The 14,028-nt window shown below is 50.7% G+C and overlaps 1 protein-coding gene across 1 annotated transcript; it reads left to right on the forward strand.

The window, feature by feature from the left end:
- Positions 1-5,567: 5,567 nt before the first annotated feature.
- EOMES (eomesodermin) lies at positions 5,568-10,049 on the forward strand. Its single transcript, XM_065752781.1, has 6 exons — positions 5,568-6,319; positions 6,449-6,603; positions 6,792-6,913; positions 7,326-7,484; positions 7,571-7,632; positions 8,291-10,049. The coding sequence occupies exons 1-6, from the start codon at positions 5,568-5,570 to the stop codon at positions 9,024-9,026; spliced, it is 1,986 nt and encodes a 661-aa protein (XP_065608853.1). The 3' UTR covers positions 9,027-10,049.
- Positions 10,050-14,028: the final 3,979 nt, after the last annotated feature.

A 14,028-nucleotide genomic window follows, 5' to 3' on the forward strand; every position in this document is an offset into this window, starting at 1 on the left:
TTAGGGGCACTTGAGGCCTCAATGCCGAGCGCAGCCCCCCGCCGCGGGGGCTTCAAAGCTCCGGCTCACACCCGGCCGGGAGGGCCGGGGCACGGCGGGGCCCCCCCAGGCGGTCCCGAGGCGGGGGCAGCCCGCAGCACCCTGCCGGCATGCTGCTGCTTCCGACGGCCGCTCAGCCGCTAGCCACCCGTCGGGGCGGCTGTTTAACAGCGGATCCCCGCTAGGCCTGGCTGTGTCGGGGCCTTCGCATGATGAAAATGTACCTTTTTAAAGCGTCGGAACAAAAAGCGGAGCGTCTTTGAATGGGATTTGAGGTGCTGCTTGTAGTTGCTGCCGTTTAAGAGGGCCAGCTAAGTCCAGATTCTTTGGATACCATTCTGATTCTACGTTTCTGATCCAAAACAGACAAACAAACCAAAATTAGCTGTTTAGGGCTCTCTCTGATAAGTGTGTAAATACAAACAAACCCAAACAGAACAGGTCTACGGCCACCGCAGCCATGTCACGAATCCTGGAGCGTTCCCATATTTCCATCGCACTCTGTCAGACCGACAATTGGCACGAGTCTATAAGCCAGTAAGCGATCATGCTTTAAAACCAGGGGAAGGTGCTAGGCATCCCTCATTAGGCTTATTGGAGAGTGAAATACACACGTTTAAGGAGAGCTGTTCGGAGATCCCTGTGCATGAATAATACAAAATATGAAGTGTTGCTCGTGGTTATGTTTGCCTCTGTGATCCTAATTTCAGTCTCTTCTCCCAAAGTTTCTGCAGTTCCATTTCAGGAAAGAAGTATCATCTCAAAAACAAAACCCAGCTGAATACTTTTCCCATCTCCCTTCTTGTAGCTTTCCCAAATATTTGTAAAAAGAAAAAAAAATGTAAAAAAGCACCTACTTTGCAAAGTCTTGCACTTTCTGAAACATGTTTTGTCTCTGTAGCCAAGAGGATGCCTTAGGCCCAGCAACAACAAGCAGTTACATGGTCTTACGTATCAAAATAATCCATCACCAAGAACGTGATGCAAGCACAGGTTGTGTTGAACTTTGCCTATGTTATAATGCCATACTTCATTGCTGAGGCTCGAATGTGGATTAGCTTTTACTAATGACTGCAATTCCTTTTAATACAATATCACTGCAGAAGGTAAAGACTTTTTTTTTAGGTATAATTTCCCTTATAAATTAGGAAAAGGACACAACTGATGCAATTATTTTGTATACTGCTTTATTTTCAAATAGTGATCTGTTTCTTCCATCTCCCAGTTCATTAACTCACATCTGTTCTTTCTATTCCAAATACCTTGTCTGGAAATGGGTGCTTTTCTCTTTCTCAGATTTATTAAATTAACCCCATCATTAGTATGGAGCTTATGCTTATGTATACCAGTGTACATATTTATAATGTGCATGTCAATATTCTGCCTTTTTGAATTGGTTATGGTACATAATAAACTGGCAGCTAAATTTAATTGTGTACCGAAGAGTAAAATTGTTGATGATTTGACACCATCCCCACTTCATATTAAGTATAATAGTTCTTTGTTTTCATAGAGTTATTGATTTCTCCTATTTAAGGTATACATACATGTGTTTCAATAGTAGCTGATTGTTTTTTTGGTCTTGGTTTTTTGTTTGTTTGTTTGTTTTCTTACCATTTGGGGTTTGATTCTTTACACTTCATAGTATATTGGAACCTACACTCCTTGTATCTTCAGGACTGTATACTTCTTCACACTGAAAATCCCATGTGTCATAAACTAGAATGGATTGGTGAGCTTTGCAGCTATAGGGCAACACTTCTCACAGAAAAATAAAAGGGAGTGGGGGGGGGAGGTGGGAGCATTTTCAATTAATATAGTCTCCTAACATTCCCACGAAGGAGCTGGCTCTTGTCTGCATGTGGCAGATTGAAACAGCCTGAACAGTGAAAGGATGGAGCTGGCTTCTTCATAAAAATACTCACCGAGGTTCAGCATCAAGCTGAAATGCCCTGAGCCTTTCACGAGCATACTAATGTGCCACTGATTATTCTGCATGCTGTAAGCTCTCTTACAGCCTTGAAAAGAAAGGTATGAAAATTAAATAAAAAAAGAAGAAGAAGCACTCATGTGTGAGTGACTACATCTGAAAAATCTCCAATTTAGTGATTTCAAAAAGGACTCTGAAATTCAGACAGTGTAAGAGTGGCAAGACTTATGGGGGCATCTCAAGATATCCTTCCTTTGCCCAGTCTGATAGTCTGATAGTCTGTATATAGCTGAATGGGGGAGATGGTGGGGGAGCAGGCAGACCTAGCGGCTGGAGAAAATCTGCAAAATCCCATCACAAATTTGCTGTAAAGGTGAAAGTATTACAGCCCCTCAGGAATTGGATGCTAACAGATTGAGGAGGGCATCCAGAAACAGCAAGCTATTTTTATTTTTATTTTTATTTTTATTTTTATTTTTATTTTTATTTTTATTTTTCACCAAAAGCAGAGCAAGGAAAATCAAGTAAGGAAACGAGTTACCTCACAGAAACAGTTCAAATGTAGCTATGTCCCCAGGACCTGGGTATCCTGCCACAGTGACAGCAGGACTCCAGGAGAAGAGCACAATGCATAGTGCATTCTGCTAACCAGAATTCTTACGCTGTGTATCCACACTCATATAGGGGAGGATAATGGATATATGGTGGTGATGTATGAAGGTATATACATGTGCACAATAGCCTGATGGAATAGGTTATATGGATCTCAACTTCTTTTATCCTCTTAGGCCCTTCCATGCAGGGTACTTCTGTTTCACTGTGGTAGTGCCCATGAGTTTAAGCAATTTGCCAAAGCTCATTTCTGATCGCTGACGTCCAAGAAATAGGAAAGGGCTCAATCTAATCCCGAAGGCAAAGGGGAAAATATTTCAGCACCGTGTCATTCTGCTGTAATCGAGGCTGCAGAAAGTGAGGTTTTCTGGAACAGCTCCTTTAGAGTCAGATGTGCTCCTTATTTGAATAAACCCAGGGAGTATATTTGAATAAAGTGCGACATAACAAGATAATCTGTAACCCTTCAAAGACCTACACCTTCTTTCAACATTCTTCTTGTGGTTTGGGGGTTATTCTGGTAGTTTTACGAACCTAACTCTCCTTTCTGTTTCACCAGCCTGCTGCTTCTGCAGCTCTATGTTATAGATAACATCTCCAAGGCTGCGCGACCCGTTCGGAAATCTCCTGTCCCACGCACGACAGAAACACCCCGCAGCTTTGCACGGAGCTGTTTCCCGGCGCGACCGGGAAGGGACAGTGGGAACAGAACTGAACCGTAGGTGGGCGGGGGGGCAATGCCCGACCCTCCGAGAGGGGAGATTTGAAGCAGGGGCAATGACGAGTCCGCGTTTTCCAAGCCCGTGCCGGGAGAAACGCAGTGAAACGCGGCCCCGGGTTCTGCCCCGACCGCCACCGGGCCGGGCAGGAGCTGCGAGACCCGAGGGGGGGTGCGAAGCGGGGCTGCCCCGAGCTGAGCTTCAACTACTCCATTCTCTGCAAAGAACCGCACGGAAACCGTAATTCGTTTAGGAAAACTTCATGCCGAGCGTGTTTCGATCCGACCCGTGAAGCACTCCCGTTTTGCAGGGCGGCCACGGCTTTCCTGCCCCCTCCCCTGTCCCGGTTCCCCACTCGAGGCAGCGCAATCCGCGAGAAATCCGAGCGGCACCGGCAGGTGTCTGCCCGGCTCTGCTAAGCGCCAGCTCGGGAGAATTCTGGAGGAGAAAAACGCAGCAGCCTCGAACTGAACGGCACCTGTCCTGCCAGGCTGCTCCAAATCGTGGCACTTATACTGTAAAACTAATTCCCTCAAACCCGACCCGGCAGCTCTGCGAAACATCCTCCACCTCTGCCTCAGCCCGGAGATGTGCAGCCCGACGAAGCGGCCACGGGCAGGAGAGAGGCAGCTAAGCATCAGCGGTGCTTCGGCCGTACCCGGTGGACCGCTTTCCCACCTCCCTTCCCCCCACCTTTCCGTTCAGCCCCCGAGCTGGGCTGCCTGGCGGGCGCTCCCCATCCTGCTCCTCGGGGGAAGGGGCAGCAGCTCCCAGCGGCCGCGCTGCTCCGTGCCGGAGCTCCGGACACTTTTTTATTGCGTCCGAAAATTGGGAATAATGTTATCCCGGAGAGAACAGGTGGGTAGGGACGGGGGTGCTTCAGTGCCGGTGCCACCAGCCCTCCCCGGGCTCCTCACGTGCGCGTGTGCGTGCCCGCAGCCGGAGGAGGGCACGGCGGGAGCTGCTTCCCCCGGACCCCCGCTCCGCTCCGGGGCACGCAGCGAACCCCCATAGCGGCCCAACCGCTCCTCGGCCCCGGGTCTGCGGCATCGCTTAATTATCAGCGATTAATTGCGGCGGCCCCGGTGCGGCTCCGCGGAGCTCAGCGCGGGTAGAGCGGCGGAGCTCGGCCCCTTCTCCGCGCGTCCTTCCGCCCGGCAACGAAATCCCGGCTGCGGTGCGGGTCTCCCTTACGCTGCGCTGCGGTGGGAGGGGGGGCAGGGATTCCGCTGAGCTCCCCGAGAAGCACCGGGCTGCGGGGAGAGGGCGAGGGGCTGCGCTCTGGGAGCTGCGAAGTCGTTCGTGCCAATTCTCGCGGGCACCTCAATATTCCTAAATATCCGATCTCCCTTCGAGAAATGAGCGGAACAGATTTAATTCCACGGCGGGGGATCTGGCACCCAAACCGAATCGCGCTCTGCATTCCCGGAGGGGGGTGCTGAAGGGGAAAGCGCGCTGCGAGAATCCTCCACCGAGTTCCCGAACTTGCCGGCCGGCCCCGCCAGCTCCCAACGAGACGTCCCCATTAACGCGTCACTTCCCCAGGAACGATGCCGCCTGGGGAGCGGACGGCGGGGTTCAGGCACAACCCCAATTGTTCGGACGGCAGCACGGCCCCGGGGGGTCTGAGGGTGGCTCGCCCCGTCGCAGCGGCCTGCCGGCTGGCCGTCCTCCATTTCTCCCTCCCTGCTGGGCTCCGGTGTTAGCTCCCATCCCAATTTCCCCCTGGTCCCTTAGTCCCCGCTGTGCCCAAACCTCGCGTGCCCGATGCCACCCAAACCAGAAGTGGCGGTTCGTTTTTATTATTCTTTTTATTTTGTTGTTGTTTTGTTTTTTTTCTGGTGGGTTTTTGTTATTATTTTTTTTTTTTTTAGGGGGGTGTGGGGAGCAGGGTCCGCCGCTGGGGGGACGTGGGCGCAGCCCTCCCCCGGAGCGGTGCTGGCGCGGGGCAGACCCGCCGGCTGCGGGCGGGGGGGCAGGGGGGGCGGTTCGAGGAGAGGGGGGACACTCGCAATCAGAGTCACAGGTGACTTGTTCCAATTAGTAGCTGTCTAATTAAATTAGTGTCACCCGGCCCAGCCAATGGGCCGGCGGGGGTGGAGGGCGGCGAGGAGGCAGCTCGGCACAAGCCCCTCCCCGGCGGCCCGAGCAGCCCGGCGTGCCGGTATAAATGGGCTCGGCGGAGCTCCGGCGCAACGCTGCTCGGCCGCGGCTCGGGGCCGGTACCGGGCACTGCGTGGGCTGCGCGGCGCCGCCGCCCGCCGAGGATGCAGCTGGGAGAGCCGCTGCTGGCGGCGGCGGGGGGGACCCTGCCGGGAGCCCCCTTTTACCCGCTGGAAGGCGGCGGGCGCAGCAGCGGGACCGGAGGAGGAGGAGGTGGCGGAGCCGGGTCCCGCGGGCCGCCCCGCCCGGGCTCCCCGACGCATCTCGATTTGGACAAGGCGGCCAAGAAGTTCGCGGCGGCTCCGACCATGCTGGGCGAGCCCGAGGGGGGCGAGCCGCCCTTCGTCGCCCCCAAGCCCGACGGCCGCAAGACCACCCCCTGCGGGGAGGAAGAGCTTCCCCCGGCCGCCGCCGCACGCTACTCCATGGACAGCCTGAGCCCCGAGCGCTACTACCTGCAGTCCCCCGGGCCGCCGGTGGCCGAGCTGGGGGGGCCCTGCGCTCTTTTCCCGTACCCGCCCGCCCCGCAGCACGGCGCCGTGTACCAGGCTCCCGGCGGGCCGCGCTACCCCTACGGCTCCGTGCTGTCCTCGGGCGGCTTCGCGGGAGCCGTGTGCCCGCCCGGCGGCAGGGCGCAGTTCGGCGGAGGCGGCGGGTACCAGTACGGGCAGGCGGCGGCTGGAGGAGCCCTCTACGGCCCCTACCCGCCGGCTTCGGGCTCTTGCGGAGGGCTCGGGGCGCTGGGGGTGCCGGCGGCCGGCCCCGGGCTGCGGGCGCAAGTCTTTCTCTGCAACCGTCCTCTCTGGCTCAAGTTCCACCGGCACCAGACGGAGATGATCATCACCAAGCAGGGCCGGTAAGCGGATGGGGGAAGACTCGGGGTGGAGAAATAAGGGAGAAAGAGATGGAGCCGCTCAGGGGGCATCACAGCCCGAGCCTGCTCCCCGGGCCGCCCTCATGCTGTATTCTTTTTTCTTCTCCTCAGTCGCATGTTTCCGTTCCTGAGCTTTAACATTACCGGCCTCAACCCCACCGCCCACTACAACGTCTTCGTGGAGGTGGTGCTGGCGGACCCCAACCACTGGCGCTTCCAGGGGGGGAAATGGGTGACGTGCGGCAAAGCCGACAACAACATGCAGGGTAAGTGCGAGCGTTCCGCCTGCCCTGCTTCCCAGGGGAGCTCCCGGCTCGCATCCCGATGCGGGAGGAGCTGCGCTTTTACGGGCGCTTTCAGACTCCTGTACGGGATGGGGACATCTGGGGCTCGCGGTGGAACAAAGCCCCGTGCTGTGCTCAGCTGCTCACTACCGTGCCGCTCTTCCCCCCAGGCAACAAGGTGTACGTGCACCCCGAGTCGCCCAACACCGGGGCACACTGGATGCGGCAGGAGATCTCCTTCGGCAAGCTGAAGCTGACCAACAACAAGGGGGCCAACAACAACAACGCGCAGGTGAGTGACAGGGCTCCCAGGAGCCATGTTAGTGTTGGGCAGCAAACGGAGCTGCTGCATCACTGCTCTGACTTGTCCCCTTCTTAGTGGATTGCAAAACCCTTAATTCTGTCCTTGTCCTCAAAAGGAGGAGTGGTGTCAGAAGTAGAAACTCACTTATCTCACTTTGTTCAGTATTTCTTTAACTGAACGCCACTTAAAAAGTGGAAGCGTAGCTGACGGCTCTCAATTTCCTGCATTTACAGGAGGTAGTGTATTAGCAAGCTATGCAGGCTGAAGCCCCTTTTTTCATTTGCTGGCAATGGAAAAACCTCTCCATTCCCAAGATGAAAAGGTCAATCTCGCAGCCTGTGAATGGTGATGTGTGGGGTGCAGTTTGTTTTAACGTTATCTCCTACTTCTACTCTTTCAGATGATAGTCCTACAGTCTTTACACAAGTACCAGCCTCGGCTTCACATAGTGGAAGTGACTGAAGATGGTGTTGAGGATCTGAACGATTCTTCAAAGACTCAAACGTTCATTTTCCCCGAAACGCAGTTCATAGCAGTTACAGCCTATCAAAACACCGATGTAAGAATGGGTTGTACAAAATGACAATAAAGCCAAGTGTTGTGGGTTCAGCGGGTCAGCTCACTGTGTTCTGCTTTCATTTTTAGATTACTCAGCTCAAAATTGATCATAATCCTTTTGCAAAGGGCTTCAGAGACAACTATGACTCGTAAGTATGCCTCTACCTCTATCTTGCAGCTCTATCTGGGGAGGCACGATTCTGCTCACAAATGCTTTTATATAAAGAGAAAAGGAGAAACTTAGAGATGCTACTAAAGTTAGAAGTAGAAATAATGGCAATTTTGTTAGTTCATGGACCCGTTTAAAAGTTAAATAACATCTAGAGATATAAATATCCATTTAACTATTTAATACATTCTTATCACATTTTTTTTCTAGCAGGATTTTGAGCTCTGTTTAAGTATTCCAGCAGAACCTTGCTGGCCTGCAGGTAGGCAGTAAAGCATCTGCTGTTGGAGCCACTAAAATAGGCAATAGGCATCTTCCAATTGTGAGGGAGGCTTTTGCCTAGTAAGTGGTTTCTGACATCAAATGTCCTTTGAAAAACATAGGTGCATATACTCAAATCTGGCTCCTGAAGGTGCCACCTTTCATTTAAGATGGCTTGGCTGGCAGAGAGCAGTGAGTATATGTAGCAGCAGTATTCTGCCTTTTCCTCCTGCTCTAGGGAAAGCAGCATCAATGCCAAAGTCTGACAGAAGAACATGATTGTGACTCCTGTTAAGAACAGCTGCTTTCTTCCTGTTTGTTATCTAATACTATATTTGGAATTGTAAAGAACTCTCAGTGTTTCTCTTCTGTTGTAGCATGTACACAGCTTCAGAAAATGACAGATTAACTCCATCTCCCACGGATTCTCCTAGATCCCACCAGATTGTCCCTGGTGCCCGATACAGCGTGCAACCATTCTTCCAAGAACAGTTTGTCAACAACCTGCCCCCCACAAGATTTTACAATGGAGAGAGAACCGTCCCACAGACCAATGGCTTGCTGTCCCCACAGCAGGGTGAAGAGGTGGCCAGCCCTCCACAGCGGTGGTTTGTTACTCCTGTGCAGCAGCCCAGTGCCAACAAACTGGACATGAACTCCTATGAGACGGAGTATTCTCCTAGCACCTTGCTTCCCTATGGCATTAAATCCCTCCCTCTTCAGACATCCCATGCTCTGGGGTATTACCCTGACCCAACATTTCCATCCATGGCAGGCTGGGGGAGTAGGGGCTCCTACCAGAGAAAAATGACCACAGGATTACCTTGGAGCTCCAGGACAAGTCCTCCAGGCTTCTCTGAAGACCAGCTTTCCAAGGAGAAGGTGAAAGAAGAAATCGGTTCATCCTGGATAGAAACACCACCCTCCATCAAGTCTCTAGATTCGAATGATTCTGGGGTCTACACGGGTGCTTGTAAGAGAAGGCGGCTCTCCCCTAGCACTTCGAGTAACGAAAATTCCCCATCCATGAAATGTGAGGACATTAATGCTGAGGACTATAGCAAAGACACTTCAAAAGGCATGGGCTACTATGCATTCTATACTAGTTCTTAAAGCATCCTTTTGTTCCAATTGGCTATTTTTTCAGGGTGGCTTTTTTTTTTTTTGCATTAAGATTGCCAAAAAGACTCTTGCCTTCCACCTTAAATTGTCATGTGCAATTCTAAAGAAGGTGCCAAAGCTTTTTGACTGTTGCAGGTAATTAAGTAGGAAAAGCAAATCACGGTATACTTTTTCTCTTAGATGAAACAGCATGTGGAAAAGCTGTAACCAGGAGCCTAGATTTCTACAAGGTGGTTTATTTATTGGAGACACTAAAGTGTGCAGTTTAGCTTGGCTCAGAGGCCTGATCAATTCTATACAGAGTGAGAAAATAGCAGTTGAATTCCAAATTTCCCTTTCTTCCCTGCCTTGCCCCTCTGATAAAGGGCACTGGGGTGGAGGGGCTGCATGCTCTGTTTTAAACAGAACTGCTTTCTTCAACTCTTGTTTGCAGAGCATTTGGCTGAGTTGGGCAGGCATTACTCAGCTAAGGATGCCTTTGGTAGAAGATAATAAAAAGGCCTGTTCCAGGCAGGATTTTAACTTGAAGGTCTTGCTGCTAGTGATGCTTTTACAATGGCCAAATCTGACTTGTTAAGGAAAACATGCCTCCATCCCAAAAGCCTAACCTTTATTGAGGTGGCAAAAAAAGTGTACAGTTGTGTTTTGTTTAGGTATACTGTAGAATATTGTGGAATAATATATAAATAGTTGACTTATAGCTGTTCAGTCAGAAGGACCTCCGGTGGTGCTTTGAAGTTCAAAATGCATTTTTTTTTTGGTTAATCAAACTTAGCATATGGAGCATTGCAGAGAGCATTAGCAGTTTTCTATTTGTGTATGTAAAGTGACTTTCAGCTGCCCTGTATCAAACTGGAAGTGATGTAACCTGCCCCACTCTTCTCGCCTATAGTTTCAGCCATTTTAAACCGATCAGCCCTAGAGCACTGGCACACAAAATTCTCCCGGTGAAACTTGGTTCTGCTTTTATATGTACATAGTAGTAATTTTTAATAAATGTGATGGTGCCAGGGATGAGAGTGTGGGTGGCTATCTTTTCCTTTTTCTCTGCCAGGCTGGGAGGGAGGAGGGAGCACAAACCTGAGCATGCTGCATGGCTAAGGATTGGTGGGTTGTGAGGGCTCCTTAAACTAATCCCGTTTTGTAAAGTTTCACTTTGCTGTTTTGCCTTCCGTCGTTCTCATTTGCATGCTGTTAGTGGTATTAACGTTACTACTTTCATTTGGGAGTTTTCCTTGGCTCTTGTCCTTCCCTTTATCCAGAAGAAAAGGATTCTGATCCTCTGCTTACTCGCCAGCCCTGAGGCTTTTTTTTTTTTTTTTTTGCCTCCTCCCTACGGGGGGATGAGGTGCGAGCTCAGCCCGTTCCGAGGAGCGGGGCACGGCTCTGGCTCTCCGCCTCTTCCCGGAACGTGTTAAAGCCACCCTGCTCCCTTATCAGGGGAGAAAGCCCCTCCTGGCAAGGCGATTGAATGCCGGCTCTCGCGGCAGCATCACCTTTCCTAAGGAAATGCAGGCGGTAATGGGATTAAGCTGTTAGCGATGCCCGCTACAAAACAATGAGAAAACTCGGGCTGGAGGAGCTAGCACAGCAGAGGGGGGCTTTTGCAGCGGCCCCTCCTCTCTGGGGAAGAGGAGCATCTTCCCCAAGAGATTGCGAACAACGAGTCCGGTGCACGGCCAGCGAAGCGTATTGCCGGCTTGGAGCGGGGTGTCCTGTCGAAATTCTTTCAGCGACGGATGAAAGAGGTTTTTTTTCCCTATTTTTTTTTTTTTGTCTCCCCTCCTTTCGATGAGTTTCTCGACCCTCCGCTTCCATCCCTGTGCCCGACGGCCCCGATCGCAGCGCTCGGGAGTGCGGTCCCGCTGCTGCATGGCACTGACTGAGGGCTGTACGTATAAGTTTGCAACTTGCGATTAAAAAAAAGAAGAAGAAATAAGAAAAACAAACAACAAAAAAGGAAAAAAAAAAGACTTGTGAAAAGTCCTCACACTATTTAATAGAAACATAAGTGCCTGGCTGGCCCCAATTAACACCTTGTGATTATAATGCATTCCTAAAACGGGGTGTCAGACGCCAAATTGTGAATATAGGTAGCTAATTAATCTTCATAGGATGACACCGATAAACAGCTCTATATTTAAATAAAGATCAAGGAGTCGGACGCCTATTTGTTTATATTAGCAAAAGATAAAGTTAACTACCCTTGCGCTTTGCTTCGTAACACGGACGGGCTGCGGGCTCCTTATCGCGGGGGGAGGGTGGGGGCGGCCCCAGGACTGTCCCACAGTCCGGACGGGCAGCACTGCGGGGACGCTGGGACAGTGGGAACGGGGCTGGGAGGGATAAGCCCGGCGTCGGGGGTCCCCCAATCCTTTTTCCTCAGTCCTGAAGCTCGCTGCTAACGATTTGATGCCGTTCGCTGCGATTTACCGATTGTCTCGTGTGTTTTTCCGTTATTCGAGGGGAGATGCTTCAGCTCCGTGTCTGTATTTGTTTTAACGGCGTGGGCGAGCAGCGGTGGACCAGAGGGGCACTTCCCAGTGCTGGGCAGGACGGAGACCTCTCCTCGGCGAACGATTTTTCGTTAAGGCGGCCCCACACCTGCCCTCGTCCCGCTTTCCCAACGAAACTTCACCCCTCGTTTCTCACCCAGCCGGGAAAACGAAACGACCCCGAGCCCCGTCCCACCCGACTGCACTTCCCTCTGTCGGAAGAAGGGCCGCCCTCCCTGGCGCGAAGTTATTTTTTCGCTGTTGTTCTTGTTTTCTTTTCGAGGTTTTACTTTCAGTCTGAATTGCTTCCCCGTCCGTGACGCCGGGTTTTCACAGCCCGCTTTCTTCCTCCCCTTCGCGGCTTTACCGAGGGGGCTTTCTTGGTAGCTGTGTTTTTCGAAGCCCCCCACCCCGGCCGCTGCCGCCCTCACCTCAGGGCCGTCTCAGCGCGGCCAAGCCGCGCTGAGACGGCCCTGAGGAGAGAGCGGCACTGGAGGCTGAGGAAGGCATGTACCCACGATGGTACTCATCAGAAATGCCCCATCCTGGGGCGGGATGCTGGGGAAGCCAGACGTGGGAGGTCTGGGTAACCCCACTGTGGGGAAAAAATGGCGCTGAGGTGATATCAGGGCATGGCGGCACCTCCTCTGTGCCATCCATCCCACGAAGATGGGGTTTGCCACCATCGACGTTGTGTTTCTCTTTCTTTTCTCTTATACCTTCATTTGTTTCCTCTTTATTCCCCCCTCTTTCTTTTGGACACACGTCCCCAAAGTATCCAAAGCTCATTCCACACCTCCTGAAACATCCACAGCCCTCTTCATAATGATAACAATACCTCTGATATAAATGTCGATCTAATCCTTATCGGAAGGATTTTAGTGCTTGCTGGATATCGCAAATAAGTAATCCAGGGGCGAATGACATTAAGCTGAAAGTGCAGAGTGCAAAATATGATTTGAATAAAATGATAGGGTGGTATCTAATATTTCCTTTAGGGAGTACTATACTCTGAGCTGTCACAACCAATTGTGTGAATAGACGAGACTGAGGGATGTGATCCTAATCATATTGATGAAACATTCATCTGAAAGACTGAGCGTAACCAGAAGGGACTCACTCAGAATACAATTAAATCCTAATCTGGGGAGGAGGAATCCTCTGCAGGCTTCCCTCTAACCTGCTGCCTTCTCACTCCTTTTCATTTTGTAGTCAAATAAAAGATAGAAGGGAGAGAGAGGAAATAAAGGAAAGACACAGAGTGCTGGCCCATTTGCCTGTCTGAATGACTGAACTAAAGCAGGGAGTGCTGGCTGGGAAGGAGGTTGGTCTGCAGATCTGACTCTGAGAAACAGTAAATAAAGGCCTGATTTTGCTCACACGAGTTACTACCCACCTGCAGAAGGTTCTCACATGTGAGTGGTTATTTGGCTGCAGGAGGCATGTGTGCCTGGAGAAGTCCCTCTCTGACCACCAGTTTACTCATGGGCTTGTAAGTAAAATTGTTGTATGCTGTTTAGTTTTCATCTGCAGCAAGGAAATGATTTATTGCTCATAGAATTTAGTAATAAAGGGATGGTTTTCCTGCCTCTTTCATTTTGTTTCTGCTGGGCCCTTCTTTTCATGCTCTCAGACTGCCTTCCAGGGCTGTACAGCACACAGGGTGAAATGACAATAGTCTCCCAGTCCTCCTATGATATCCCCTTGGATCATGATAGAGACAGCTGATCTACAGCCATAAGAAGGGCAGCCTATTTTGATCATTACTTTTTCAGATCACGCTGTGAGAAAGTGGATGTTACCTGTAACAGTCCAAAAGCCAGGCTGACTGCTTTTCATCATGTCTTGCTCATAGGGAAGGTGCTGAACAGGTGTATTTTCCTAATGCATGCCACCTTTTGGGTTAGACCATTCAAACTATGAATGCCTGAATTCACACAGTGATATTTAAAACTGGAAAAGCAGTCCATCTTCTTCCCACTACTCCACGAAGTCAGGCTTCCTTTAAGTGTTTAAGATCTGAATCTGTTCTGATATTTTTAGAGCTTTTTCAAAACTAGATGTTCTTTTGTCAGCAAGATCAGGCAAAGAGCGAGGTGAGTTCTTTCAGCCTGGAGCCTTCTCCATGCAAGGACAATTTTCAGCTCCCTTTTAGTGTGGTGTGACATCTCAAATGAGGGAAGGATGCCTTTGTGGAGTAGGAAGTCAGTTAAATCTGCAGCAGGAGCTCTGAACTTGCCATATAAGTTCACATTCTCTTCCACTGAGCTCTGCAGACTTAAAGTTTATAGAAAGACATTTATTGTTGAAGTAGGTTTTACTACAACGTTTGTAATGTAAAGCAGTATCATTTTAGCAGGTTTCTGAATGAAACTTCATGTTAGAACTCATTTACACTTTGACTGTATATCCTGAGCACAAAGAACCCAGTTCTATTATGATTTGTTCTAGTTTTATTATGCTAGGGTAAGGCTTTTGTAGTGCACATTGGGCATTAA

Source organism: Cyrtonyx montezumae, unplaced genomic scaffold, assembly GCF_038088225.1.
Source record: "Cyrtonyx montezumae isolate F1298 unplaced genomic scaffold, pur_monq_1.0 scaffold_8, whole genome shotgun sequence".
In the NCBI taxonomy this organism is placed as follows: domain Eukaryota; kingdom Metazoa; phylum Chordata; class Aves; order Galliformes; family Odontophoridae; genus Cyrtonyx; species Cyrtonyx montezumae.

Coding starts and splice junctions, on each gene's coding strand:
- EOMES (XM_065752781.1), top strand. CDS start 5,568: ATGCAGCTGGGAGAGCCGCTGCTGGCGGCGGCGGGGGGGACCCTGCCG. Junction 6,320..6,448: donor ATCATCACCAAGCAGGGCCG/GTAAGCGGATGG, acceptor TCTTCTCCTCAG/TCGCATGTTTCCGTTCCTGA. Junction 7,485..7,570: donor CAGCCTATCAAAACACCGAT/GTAAGAATGGGT, acceptor TTTCATTTTTAG/ATTACTCAGCTCAAAATTGA.